Source organism: Panulirus ornatus, chromosome 12 (genome assembly GCF_036320965.1).
Source record: "Panulirus ornatus isolate Po-2019 chromosome 12, ASM3632096v1, whole genome shotgun sequence".
NCBI lineage: Eukaryota > Metazoa > Arthropoda > Malacostraca > Decapoda > Palinuridae > Panulirus > Panulirus ornatus.
In genome coordinates this window covers 28,717,796-28,732,648 of record NC_092235.1, presented here as the reverse complement: position 1 = coordinate 28,732,648, position 14,853 = coordinate 28,717,796, and the positions used below count along the sequence as shown (strand labels likewise).

General features: G+C 39.8%; 1 protein-coding gene across 2 annotated transcripts in view; it reads right to left on the bottom strand.

Moving 5' to 3' along the window:
• The window catches only part of msk (importin-7 msk), a 106,767-nt gene extending 92,934 nt beyond the window's left edge, over positions 1–13,833 (bottom strand). For both annotated transcript variants that reach the window (XM_071667732.1, XM_071667733.1), the window contains exons 1-3: positions 13,643–13,833; positions 6,194–6,429; positions 4,004–4,162 (exon numbers count right to left, since the gene is read on the bottom strand). In XM_071667732.1, the coding sequence (XP_071523833.1) occupies positions 4,004–4,162; positions 6,194–6,429; positions 13,643–13,726 (479 nt within the window). In that variant the 5' untranslated portion in view covers positions 13,727–13,833. The remainder of the gene's footprint in view (positions 1–4,003; positions 4,163–6,193; positions 6,430–13,642) is intronic.
• Positions 13,834–14,853: the final 1,020 nt, after the last annotated feature.

Here is a 14,853-nt window from a genome sequence, read left to right as displayed (position 1 = left end):
TTATCCTTTCATTACTTACTCGATCAAACCACCTCACATCACATATTGCCCTCAAACATCTCATTTCCAGCACATTCACCCTCCTCCGCATAACTCTATCTATAGTCCACACCTCGCAACCATATAACATTGTTGGAACCACTATTCCTTCAAATATACCCATCTCTGCTTTCCAAGATAAGCAGTAATGAATGTGTGATGTCACACCCACAAACCCTAACACTGGTAGTATGACCAAGGAAAGAAAAACTTATACTTAATATATTCTATAGGATTCTTGCAGATTTATTTACTCTATCTTCCATATTGCAGTTTCTAGTCCTGGTCATCATTCTAGGATCCCTAAAATTTGCTGCCAAGCTTTGATAATTGCATATCTTAATCTTCTTCCTTTTTCTTTTATTTCTTTCACACCTGTTTGCCATTACCTGAATCAAAGCCAGGAACAGATGAAGAAAAGGCCTCATTCCCTCACATCTAATCTAGCTGTCATATATAATTCACCAAAACCACAGCTACAGTCCACTGATACCATATCACCTTACTAAAATTTACTCAGTACGATGAAAAACTTTCACCTTTCTGTATGTTTAGACCCTAAGCATTCCAAATCTTTTACATATCATCCTTCCATCACCAATTTGGTCTCTCCCTTTTCCTTGTCCCCTCAACCTGACACATATATCATCAGGGGCATATCTAGGAGAAATAGCACCTATGGCAAGCACTGAAATGGCACCCATGGCTTGATTAAAAATGTACATACAGTGGATGTATATAAAAATGTATACTTTTCTTTCTTTCTTTCAAACTATTCGCCATTTCCCGCGTTAGCGAGGTAGCGTTAAGAACAGAGGACTGGGCCTTTGAGGTAAAATGTATACAGTGTAATTATAAACTGTTGAAGATTAAGGCCAAATTAAAACTTATATAAACTCTTAAAGACAAAGTTAAAGATGTATTAGATCAAAATTGTAACGTAGAATGCAACTGATGGTAGCAAAATATTACTAAAGTTGAAAAGGAGGTGAGTTTCTTTTTTATCTCACAAAACCAAACTGTTAAAAATGTCAATCGGGTTGCAAATGTCAAAAAACAAACCTGTTGAGTGGCAAACCCTTCAAGTGGCACCCAGGGCACCTGCCCTACCTGCCATACCCTAGATACACCAATGTATATCATATCTGTCAACCTCTGCTCTAAACCATTTTAATACACCCTATTTGACTCTTTCAACCTTACTCTTTTTATTACCACACCTTTCTCCTCACCTTATCATTACTTACACAGTCAATCCTCCTCACACCACTGTTTGTATGGAAAATTTTTCCACATTTATTTCACTCCATATTAGGATCACTCAAAATCAAGAAACCAACTTTACTCACATATCTCTATTATCAAAATTCAGTGTCAAAGCCAAATATTCAACAAATTCTGGAATTTATTCATTTAATATCTGAATTCTAAATCTGCAAATACAACATAATGAAAAATAAGACTACAATGAACTGATTCAAAGTACAGCACTGGTAACATCACGATACAAAATTTCTCTTACATGCAAAGTTCCATTTCTTAAAATACACAACTTTGTTAAATATTGTAATATTTCATGCTTAAGCATGGTCTTGGAACCCCACCTGACCACTAAACTCTATACTCTTAAGGACAACCTCTACTTGACCAAACAGTGGTTAAGGACAAGGCTGTTAAGACTAATTTTTCTATCACAGCATCTGTGCTTCCACACTACAGCACTGTCACATCTGGAGGCATTTCAGTCAAAAATACAAACAGATCAAATAATTTCTAAAGCCCACATTAACACAGTAGCATAAGGACCAAATGACTGGGCCTTAGAAAAATATTCTCACTTAGCTCTTTCCTCTGTTCCTACTTTTGTAAAGTAATAATACAGGAGGGGAGGATTTCTAGCCTCCAGTTCCTGTTACCTCAGCCATCGACAACACAGAAGATATGCGGGTAGTATTCTCTCCCCCAAATCCACAAGGACAAGAACATTCTTTTTTAGCATAATACATAATCACTGTTTATGCAGATGAAGAATGGCCCATCCACTCACATACACATATATAAACATAAATGCCCATATACATATCAACATATACGTACACATGCACAGACATATACATATATACACATTTACATATTCATACTTGCTTGCCTTCATACATTCCCGTTGCTATCCCGCTCCACAGGAAACAGCATTGCTACTCACTGCTTCAGTGAGGTAGCGCCAGGAAAACAGACAAAAAAGGTCACATTCCTTCACACTTCATCTCTAGCTGTCATGTGTAATGCAACAAAACCACAGCTCCCTAATCCACATCCAGGCCCTCTCTCAAACACAATCTTTTCATTTACATACATCTCTCTTACCCTTTCATTACTTACTCACTCAAACCAACTCACACCACATATTGTCCTCAAACATTTCATTTCCAAACATCCACCCTACTCCGTACAATCCTATCTATAGCCCATGCCTTGCAATCATATAACATTGTTGGAACCACTATTCCTTCAAACATACCCATTTTTGCTCTCTGAGATAATGTTCTCTCCTCCTACACATTCTTCATCGCTCTCAGAACCTTTGCCCCCTCCCTTACCCTGTGACTCACTTCCGCTTCCATGGTTCCATCCGCTGCTAAGTCCACCCCAAAGATATCTAAAACACTTCACTTCCTCCAGTGTTTCCCCATTCAAACTTACATACCAATTAACTTGTCCCTCAACCTTACTGAATCTAATGACCTTGCTCTTATTCACATCTACTCTCAACTTTCTCCTTTCACACACTTTTCCAAACTCAGTCACCAACTTCTGCAGTTTCTCACAAGAATCAGCCAAAGAATCATATCACTGGCAAACAAATGACCCACTTCCCAAGCCCTCTCATCCTCAACAGACTGCATACTTGCCCCTCTCTCCAAAACTCTTGCATTCACCACCCTAACCCCATCCATAACTAAATTAAGCATCCATGGGGACATCACACACCCCTGCCACAAACTAACATTCACTGGGAACCAATCACTCTCCTCTCTTCTTACTCGCAGATATGCCTTACATTGTCAGTAAAAACTTTTAAGTGCTTCTAGCAGCTTACCTCCCACACCATATACTTGTAAAACCTTTCACAAAGCATCTCTATCAACTCTATCATATGCCTTCTCCAGATCCATAAACGCTACATACAAGTCCATCTGTTTTTCTAAGTATTTCTCACATACATTCTTCAAAGCAAAAACCTTATCCAAACATCCTCTACCACTTCTGAAACCACATGGCTCTTCCCCAATATGATGCTCTGTACATGCTCTCACCCTCTCAATTGATAACCTTCCATACAATTTCCCAGAAATACTCAACAAACTCATGCCTCTGTAGTTTGAACACTCACCCCCTTTGCCTTTATACAATGGAATGAGGCATGCATTCTGTCAACCCTCAGGTACTTCACCATGGTCCATACATACAGAGAATATCCTCACCAACCTATCAACAACACAGTCACCCCATATTTAAATAAATTCCAATGCAATATCATCTGAAGCTGCTGCCTTGCCAGATTTCATCTTATGCAAAGCTTTCACTACTTCTCTCTTTCCCAAACTATTCTCCCTGACCCTCTCACTTTGCACACCACTCTGACCAAAACACCCTTTATCTGCCACTCTATCATCAAACACATTCAAGAAACTTTCAAAATACTCACTCCATCGCTACCTGTTATTACCACCCCACCAGCCCCCTTCACTGATGTTCAAATTTGTTCTCTTGTCTTATGCACATTATTTACCTCCTTCCCAAACATCTTTTTATCCTCCCAAAAATTTAATGATACTCTCTCACCCCAACTCTCATTTGCCCTCTTTTTCAACTCTTGCACTTTTCTCTTGATCTTCTGCTGCTTTCTTTTAAACATCTCCCAGTCATTTGCACAAATATAAGTTTAATATCAAAAATGACTTACTCAAAGTTTTTGACAAGTTGATAGAGACAGAGAAGACTACCATTCCAAAGACCTGTATCTGGGTTCTGGAGATATATACTGATCTTGTCGACAATGGTTGTCCATCTGCCTGGGAAGTCATGCTTCACCATATGATATGTGCACACAGCAAGCTGTACTCTGTAATATTAATGATGAAATGGATCATTTTATGGACTTCTAAACTATTCTTTACTGCACACAAAATATTACATTTTTTCATCCTGCCCCTAAACAAAGTATCAAACAGAAGCAATTCACATTCACAGATACAAATCTATCACAATATTATGGAAAAATAGTTTATCAGAAAATCTCAGCTTGACATTTCTACATACATTAAAATATACCAGTAAAATTGTATTCCTTTATGTGCTTGACACTTGCGAATACTGTAACAATACAACCCCAGGACTCCTCTAGGTCTGAGGCTGCAATCCACACGAGTAGGAAACAACAGACTCCCTTGAAGCAAAATTTTCTGAACCACTGAAATTCTTTCCACCTAATAAAGATGATATAGCTTGACTAAAAGTGATGTTTTGCTTATAATATAAGCAATTGCAAAAAAAGTTCAGTAACACAACTTTGGGACTTTTTTCTTCATGCCTGTTTGCAGCTTCCTGCATTAGCAAAGCAATGCAAGGAACAGATGATGAACAGCCTCATTTTTATCATCCATTATCTACATGTTATATATAAATCAAAAAAATCAAAGCCCCCTTCCACAACCAAGCCCTTGAGACCTTTATATGTTCTCTGTGACTGCATCATACACCCTGGATCAGCATACTGATAACACTTCATGCCACATCTTTCCAATTCACTCAATCCTATCCATACCAGACACCCACCTGAATGTTCAGACTTAAATTTTTACTTCCTCTTAGATAGCTTCTCGTGACTCATCTCCTCCAAACCATTTCAGCACACCCTGTTTTGCTCTCTCAAAACATAATCCTGCTTACTGTCATAATGAATGGTACTGCAGCTGCATTTCTTATCAATGGGGCTGACTGTATTGTTGATTGATTAGTCAGGATTCCCAATGTATGTATAGATCATGCTAAGGTGCATGAGGACTAGAAGAATGACTGTACAGAGCCAATGTATTAAGGCAAGGGAGACAATAGCAAGTGTTCACATTACAGAATGATATGTCCGATATATGTACCTGGTAAATTATATCTGAAAGTGATGATTCAGAGAGTGGTGGTAAGCACAGAACAATGGAATAGGGAGGAGCAATGTGGTTTCAGGAGAGGAATAGGATGTAGAGATCTGGTGCTTGCTATGAATGTGGGAGAGATACTTAAGAGAAATAAAAGAGATTGTATGTGACATTTAAGGATCTAAAGACAGCATATGGTAGACTGTTAGAGATGCTTTATGGAGGGTGTTAATTTTCTAATTCCATCATATCTATTTTCACACACATTGCACAATTCTTTAAAATTTTGTTCCATTTTCCATTGCTCTCACACCTACCCACACATTCTTCATTTCCCTTGATATATTAAAAGTTCCCATCTACCTAACCATATGTGTTCACTTCCTTAGTCACATATCGCTAATTCACTTAAACCCTTATCTCATATTCTTCAATTGGCATATTTCTTACTACAACACTTAATACCTAACTCTTAAGACTTATAGCTTTCCTTTCCCTTATAACAAATCATGCTCCTTAAATCCTGATGCAGATCTCAAAACTGAAGTTTTTCACAATTATCATAACTGGTCTACATATCCATCAACAAAAGCTAAAACACATCTCTCCCTTTACTTTTCTTAACCAGTAATATCCTTAAATTACCTCACACCTTACAAAACATCCTTTGATCTTGTTTCTCACTCTTTAGGTCTTAAAAAAAATGAGTAAGAAGTCCAACAAATGTCCAATAATGATTCCAATGACCTATACACTACATTCTCACCCAGCATTGTATACCGCTTTCTAATCCACATAAAACTGTCCTACCATCACGTAAAGCAACAATACCCATCATTACCTATAGTAACGCACCTCAATATCAAATCCACTATCTCATCATCACACCACATTACTTTAAGCCAATCTTATACACCAAGTTATGTCCCATCTTCAAATCCAGACACATCTCACTCTAAGCATAGGAATGTTTTCACCATCACACCATGCAGCATTCTCACCTTACTAAGTCTGGGGCATGGACGACTGCATCTACAATGGCATCCCTGATCATAGCACGGTCTTGTTCATGTATGTGGAATGGTATAGGTTCACCACTCTCATACTCTGCATCCTTCCAGTACTGTGCAACCATATTCTTTAGATATATGACACCAGCTTGACGTACAGGCATGTCTAGTTCTCCCATCATCACTACTTGCAGCAAGGCTGGTGTAAATCCAATGATCTTCTTCATCTGTAAATAAAACTAACATAAGCATTCTGCTGTGTGTCATCATTTGTCACATCTCAAATTCATCCACTAATCCACAATCAAATATTATATGTGAAAATATCTACATACACAACCCTACTTCACCACGAAAATTTATAAAAGTTACTCAAGTACAAAAAAAGAAAATCTAAAATATTTCAAAGGGGTCATAGGAGAACTGTGTTGTGGTCTAACACGATTTGGAGTTCTGCCATAAATCCCAATGAACCTAATCTTCAAAGCAACATTCAGAAAATGTGTAATCCACATATATCCATTCAGAGATGAAACCTGTCATTGTTAAAAAAAAAAAATCAAGACAATATCAGATACCTGACAAAATCAACTATGTCATCAAATAAAGGGATGAGGGAACAATAGTATCCATATATCTCCTGTAAATCACACAAGGTGATTAAGTCGGGTGGCTGGAAATCCTTCCCAAGAATCCTACATCAATGCAATTTCAAATCAGAACAAGGAAGGAGCCAAGAGATGAATTTTCCTATAAGGCCCAGTCATCTGTTCTAAATGCTTCCTTATTGAAAAGAGAAGCAGTAGACAAGCTTGACACAAAAAGAATAAGAAGTAATTAACATCTACAAGCTGATGGATAGGTGACATACAGCAAGGAACAGGAATTAACTCACTTGTGTTGCCTATGTCCCAATATGAAAAAAAAAAAAATACTTATATCACAGAACATTTTGCCCTCTGCCCAACTCAAACATTCAAAACTCAAACTACCTAATATTCCACAGTTCTACCATTTCTCAAAAAATAATCAATTACCAGCACTGAATCCAGAAAGCTTGGGACTGGAGGCGACCCAGATTTCAGAATTCCAGTTTCCTAGAACACGGTCTAATACTTATTTATCACACTTAATCACTATTTTCTGCGTCAGCAAGGTAGTGCCAGGAAACAGATGAAAAATGGCCCATCCACTCATATACACACACACACACACACACACACATATATATATATATATATATATATATATATATATATATATATATATATATATATATATATATATATATATCTTTATTATACTTTGTCGCTGTCTCCCGCGTTTGCGAGGTAGCGCAAGGAAACAGACGAAAGAAATGACCCCCCCCCATACACATGTACATACATACGTCCACACACGCAAATATACATACCTACACAGCTTTCCATGGTTTACCCCAGACGCTTCACATGCCCTGCTTCAATCCACTGACAGCACGTCAACTCCGGTATACCACATCGCTCCAATTCACTATATTCCTTGCCCTCCTTTCACCCTCCTGCATGTTCAGGCCCCGATCACACAAAATCTTTTTCACTCCATCTTTCCACCTCCAATTTGGTCTCCCTCTTCTCCTTGTTCCCTCCACCTCCGACACATATATCCTCTTGGTCAATCTTTCCTCACTCATCCTCTCCATGTGCCCAAACCACTTCAAAACACCCTCTTCTGCTCTCTCAACCACGCTCTTTTTATTTCCACACATCTCTCTTACCCTTACGTTACTCACTCGATCAAACCACCTCACACCACACATTGTCCTCAAACATCTCATTTCCAGCACATCCATCCTCCTGCGCACAACTCTATCCATAGCCCACGCCTTGCAACCATACAACATTGTTGGAACCACTATTCCTTCAAACATACCCATTTTTGCTTTCCGAGATAATGTTCTCGACTTCCACACATTCTTCAAGGCCCCCAGGATTTTCGCCCCCTCCCCCACCCTATGATCCACTTCCGCTTCCATGGTTCCATCCGCTGCCAGATCCACTCCCAGATATCTAAAACACTTCACTTCCTCCAGTTTTTCTCCATTCAAACTCACCTCCCAATTGACTTGACCCTCAACCCTACTGTACCTAATAACCTTGCTCTTATTCACATTTACTCTTAACTTTCTTCTTCCACACACTTTTCCAAACTCAGTCACCAGCTTCTGCAGTTTCTCACATGAATCAGCCACCAGCGCTGTATCATCAGCGAACAACAACTGACTCACTTCCCAAGCTCTCTCATCCCCAACAGACTTGTTGTTAGAAGCAGTGAAAAGTTTTTATCGAGGATGTAAGGCATGTGTACGTGTAGGAAGAGAGGAAAGTGATTGGTTCTCAGTGAATGTAGGTTTGCGGCAGGGGTGTGTGATGTCTCCATGGTTGTTTAATTTGTTTATGGATGGGGTTGTTAGGGAGGTAAATGCAAGAGTTTTGGAAAGAGGGGCAAGTATGAAGTCTGTTGGGAATGAGAGAGCTTGGGAAGTGAGTCAGTTGTTGTTCGCTGATGATACAGCGCTGGTGGCTGATTCATGTGAGAAAATGCAGAAGCTGGTGACTGAGTTTGGTAAAGTGTGTGAAAGAAGAAAGTTAAGAGTAAATGTGAATAAGAGCAAGGTAATTAGGTACAGTAAGGTTGAGGGTCAAGTCAATTGGGAGGTAAGTTTGAATGGAGAAAAACTGGAGGAAGTAAAGTGTTTTAGATATCTGGAAGTGGATCTGGCAGCGGATGGAACCATGGAAGCGGAAGTAGATCATAGGGTGGGGGAGGGGGCGAAAATCCTGGGAGCCTTGAAGAATGTGGGGAAGTCGAGAACATTATCTCGGAAAGCAAAAATGGGTATGTTTGAAGGAATAGTGGTTCCAACAATGTTGTATGGTTGCGAGGCGTGGGCTATGGATAGAGTTGTGCGCAGGAGGATGGATGTGCTGGAAATGAGATGTTTGAGGACAATGTGTGGTGTGAGGTGGTTTGATCGAGTAAGTAACGTAAGGATAAGAGAGATGTGTGGAAATAAAAAGAGCGTGGTTGAGAGAGCAGAAGAGGGTGTTTTGAAATGGTTTGGGCACATGGAGAGAATGAGTGAGGAAAGATTGACAAAGAGGATATATGTGTCGGAGGTGGAGGGAACGAGGAGAAGTGGGAGACCAAACTGGAGGTGGAAAGATGGAGTGAAAAAGATTTTGTGTGATCGGGGCCTGAACATGCAGGAGGGTGAAAGGAGGGCAAGGAATAGAGTGAATTGGATCCATGTGGTATACCGGGGTTGACATGCTGTCAGTGGATTGAATCAGGGCATGTGAAGCGTCTGGGGTGAACCATGGAAAGCTGTGTAGGTATATTTGCGTGTGTGGACGTGTGTGTGTATACATTGTGTATGGGGGTGGGTTGGGCCATTTCTTTTGTCTGTTTCCTTGCGCTACCTCGCAAACGCGGGAGACAGCGACAAAGAAAAAAAAATTTCAATGTATACACACACAGATGTACGTATATACACGTACATATTTATACATGCTGCCTTCATCCATTCCCGCCGTCACCCCACCACACATGAAATGGCACCCCCTCCCCCCGAATGCATGCGAGGTAGAACTAGGAAAAGACAACAAGGGCCTCATCCGTTCACACTCAGCCTCTAGCTGTCGTGTGTAATGCACTGAAACCACAGCTCCCTTTCCACATCCAGGCCCCAAAAAACTTTCCATGGTTTACTCCAGACACTTCACATGCCTTGCTTCAATCCATTGACAGCAAGTCGACCCCAGTATACCACATTGTTCCAATTCACTCTATTCCTTGCACCCCTTTCACCCTCTTATATGTTCAGGCCCCGATCACTCAAAAATCTTTTTTACTCCATCCTTCCACCTTCAACTTGATCTCCCACTTCTCCTTGTTCCCTCCACCTCTGACACATATTTCCTCTTTGTTAATCTTTCCTCACTCATTCTCTCCATGTGACCAAACCATTTCAATACACCCTCTTCTGCTCTCTCAACCACACTATTTTCATTACCACACATCTCTTACCCTTTCATTACTTACTCGATCAAACCACCTCACACCACATATTGTCCACAAACATCTCATTTCTAACACATCCACCCTCCTTCACACAACCCTATTGATGGCCCATGCCTCACAACCATATAACATTGTTGGAACCACTATTCCTTCAAACATACCCATCTTTGCTCTCTGGGATACGTTCTTGCCTTCCACACATTCTTCAATGCTCCCAGAACCTCCGCCCCCTCCCCCACCCTGTCACTCACTTCCGCTTCCATGGTTCCATCCGCTGCTAAGTCCACTCCCAGACATCTAAAACACTTCACTTCCTCCAGTTTTTCTCCAGTTTGGTAAAGTGTGTGAAAGAAGAAAACTGAGGTTAAATGTGAATAAGAGCAAGGTTATTAGGTTCAGTAGGGTTGAGGGACAAGTTAATTGAGATGCAAGTTTAAAACAATATCATGGAGGGATATTTGCAACTGGTAAATAAGGGGTTAAATAGGTAAAGTAAATTACTGGATATATGCAGTCTATTTACTCATCCTCATTTCAGAGGATGCATTTCCATAGGCACTGGCTGACACCAAGCATCTAGATTTTGACAGGAAAACAATGGGCTTGAATACAAAAAAATTGTTTTAATAGTACTTGACGTCTCTTTAAATACAACAGGATACATTTCAAATTAACTGTAATGCCTTTATTTCTTGTTATTTTCTTATTTCATTAATGAGAAATAAAAATCCATTGAAGGATTGGAATCTGTTTCTTGGGGAGAAAAAAGGAAAAAGAATCAACTGTTAGTGAAGAACATACTACTTTATCACATAATTGTTAGGCTATGTTTATGACTGATCACATGAATTGCAGTTCACCATGGTTACAGCTTGTGAGGGTTGCCGTTATACAAGTTTTGAACTATGGCAGCTATGGGACACTGACCTTCCTCATCGCACATCAATTACTTATAAAAAAAGTCTCAACACTGTAACAATGAAGTGAATTCAAATGAGGTACTACTATTTCTGTGCTGATAAGGCATATGATTTTTTCCCTTCTATACAAGTTCCAACTGGCTTGTAAATCACCTTAACAAATGAAAAAAGCTCTAAAATCTGAACAAGCACCAAGCTGATGTTTTGTCCCAGCAGTCTGCTGGATGGTCATTTGCAAATGTTCAAGTGCTGTCCACAAAGACACTTGCATATAATTTAGTGAAGCCATAAGTAACTTTGCAAAAGTGGTAACAACTGATTCCTTACACTCTGAACACTTGGTATAATGTGGTTTTACCCCACAGCTTCCCTCATAATCTATAGTCCTACCCACTTTCTGGCAACTTCACTGTGTGGGAGGAGGTGCCTTAGGCAGAAACCAAAAATTTCTACATCAATGCTGCAGTGTAAGAAATCCAGTTACCATCATTAAAATATATCAACTACATGTGTCCACATTCTGATAAATCATTGCATTCAGTTACTAGGTTTCTTAGTATGTTCAATAACTGTTTTAACTTTCTCACAATGCAGGCATTTTACTTTGAACCTCCCACTGAAGAAAGCCAGCAAAAGATGAAAATATTATTGATATTGTTTGATAACAATATTCAAAAGGTAAATCTTAAAGTTTGGTGAGGTGTTCGTACGTTTTGTTGATTTCTAGGAATCGTATCTAACTTGTACTACACATATCCCATGTACATCATATCATTCCAGACAAAATCATTTATTAAGATAAAAATAATGTTGCAAATCTTGCTCGCCAGTCTAATCTCTTCTACTATGTAGAAAAAGTCCACTAATATATGTTTCTTTCAAATCTTTACATCATTTTTCTCATGCCCCTACTCTAGAACTCTACCCAAACAACAATATTACTAAGAACAGCAACCATGTCAGTGATAACCAACAATTCCCACCACATACAACAAAAACCACAATGAGAACAAGAATACCATACAGCAACAAGCAAAGAACAACCAACTCACATTAACAAGAAGTCACAGCTAACAAGTTATGACTACATTAACTTTAGTTCCAGATTTGATTTTGGATGTGAAGACCCTTCATACTCCCCATGTAAACACAAACAGGTAGGTAGAGAAACTAATAACGAGCAAAACCACCATAAATAACAACACACCAACAACAAGCAACTCCAACTATTGGGTAACAATCACACTATCAGGAAGCAATACTAATAATATGCAAAATACACTAATCACGATAAAACCAGACTAATAACTAGCTCAAGGCACACTAACATCAAGCAATATACAAACTAGTGACAAACAACAACTCCAATATCAAGAAACAATTGCACTAAGATCAAGCTGTTGCAACCACAAATAAGCAACAATCATACTAATAACCATCACAGTAATAAGTAACAACTACACTAATAACCACAGTAATAATTACAATATCAAGCAACAACCACACTAACAACAATAATCACCCAATAACAATTAACACTAATATCTGGCAACAAACACACTAATAACAACTGCCAACCACAGTAATACGTAACAACTACATTAACAATAATAAACCACCATATGTAACAATTAATATCAAGCAACAAATATCAAGCAACAAGTCAACAACCATTGTAATAAGTTACAATTCCACTATCAAGCAACAACCAGACTAATATCAATCTACAACCACAGTACCAACTACACATATCAAGTAACAACCATACTAAAACAATCAACAACCGTAGCAATAAGTAACCACTACACTATTAAGTAGTAACAATACCTACAAGCAACCAGTGTAATCATACAAATACACTATGTGCAACAACCACACCAATAACAACCACCTCAATAACATCAGTAATATGGCAGAACCAAACTAGTATCAATCAACAACCACAGTGATCGAGAGAGCCACACTAACTAGCAACAAGCACAAAAATAACAAGCAACATAAACACTAACAAGGAGCGCCCACCATGACACTAGTCATCAAGTAACTAGCCACTCCAACACCTGACTGCCGTCCCCAAAACACCAACCATCACCCTCCCCCAACAACGACAATTACCAACAATAGCAACTGAAGGGCAACGAAGTTAAGAGGATGAGGAAGGGGATGATGGAGGAAGGGTGGTGATGGATGTGTGGTGGTGACGGAGGAGCTGTGATGGTGATTCGGAGCCACACAACCATCACGTATTATTCACCACTCAACATGCTGGAGCCCGATAGAGCTCCAGCCATACCAGGGTGGCCACACTAGCAGACCGGGTGTAACACCAGCACACACACCATGTGTGAGAAGGGAGGGTGGGGGAGCGGGGTGGGGGAGGGGGGTGTTCACGGTGTGATGGGGTGAGCGAGGCAGACCCCGACCCGCCGACCCGTACCCCTCCATACTTCTGCCTCACCTGCGTCAGCTCATCCTCTGCCTGTTGCCTTAAGTTCGGGTCTATCGTGCCCCTGAGTATTTCTATGATCTTCCTGGAGTCCATATTTCAGGTGTTATCCAGGGCAGAGGCGTGTATAAGGCGGGTGATGATGGTACTGCGCGGCCCACGTGACTCTGCCTGGTTATGGCGCGCTCCCGTCTGACACCCCGAAGTCCTGGAACCTCCTACTGCGCCCGAACGCGCCACCATTCTTCCACCAACACTCTTTGTCCTAAAAAATATTACTTTATCACACCTGAATGTTCGGTATGTGCTCTTCCTTATTTATCAAAAATCTTCAATTTATATTATCAGTTAAGCTTCATAAGGAATCCCTTTGTCCGCTTAGAAGTCTGCGAATTATACGGATTTTCTAGTGATATCTGCAGACTACCATAATTTTTCAACAAGTTTTCGTTTAATGGAACAGATATTTCGAGTGTCGCCATCAATTCATCCACTAACCAAGATTCTTCTGGATCAGCTGACGCAGATGCTGCCTCACTGTACCGACCGGCTTACTCTCTCTCTCTCTCTCGGGCGGGAAAATCAACATGGTATCACGTCATCAATGTCAATTGAAATACATTTTACCAGTTTCCATAACTCTAGAAACTTAAGACAGTTAATCCAGCAGATGAGACAATTTGTTACTCCTTCATAACTATTGCTGGATATAAATAGTAAGACGGCACATATCCTCCAATATGTGCAAGGCGAACTTTTAGTGACCTACATGGCACGGACAAAATAAACCCTAATTAAAGTCCATCTCAGGTGAAATAAAGAAATAGGTAGAAATTATTCAAAGATCCAGATATGTCTCTGAACGTGACTCTTAAAGGATGAATGGTTATATGATTTGAGCAAGGTGAAAGAAGGCTGGCCATTGAGGAGAAAGATGAGAATTCTATAGGTAGAAAGATGTATGTATTCATAATCCTTGCAATTTTCCGGTGACCCTTCGTTTAACAGTTGTGTTACCTTCTTCCCTTTTAGAGGAAGAAGGTAACACAACTGTTAAATGAAGGGTCACCGGAAAATAGCAAGGATTATGAATTCATACATCTTTCTACCTGTATAAATACGGTGCATGGCGTACGGAGTTCTAGACTAATGGATTGGATAAGGTTCAGAGCACAGGTCTACATGGCTCTCTGAGGTAGACACTTCCAATCTATATGGGTGGC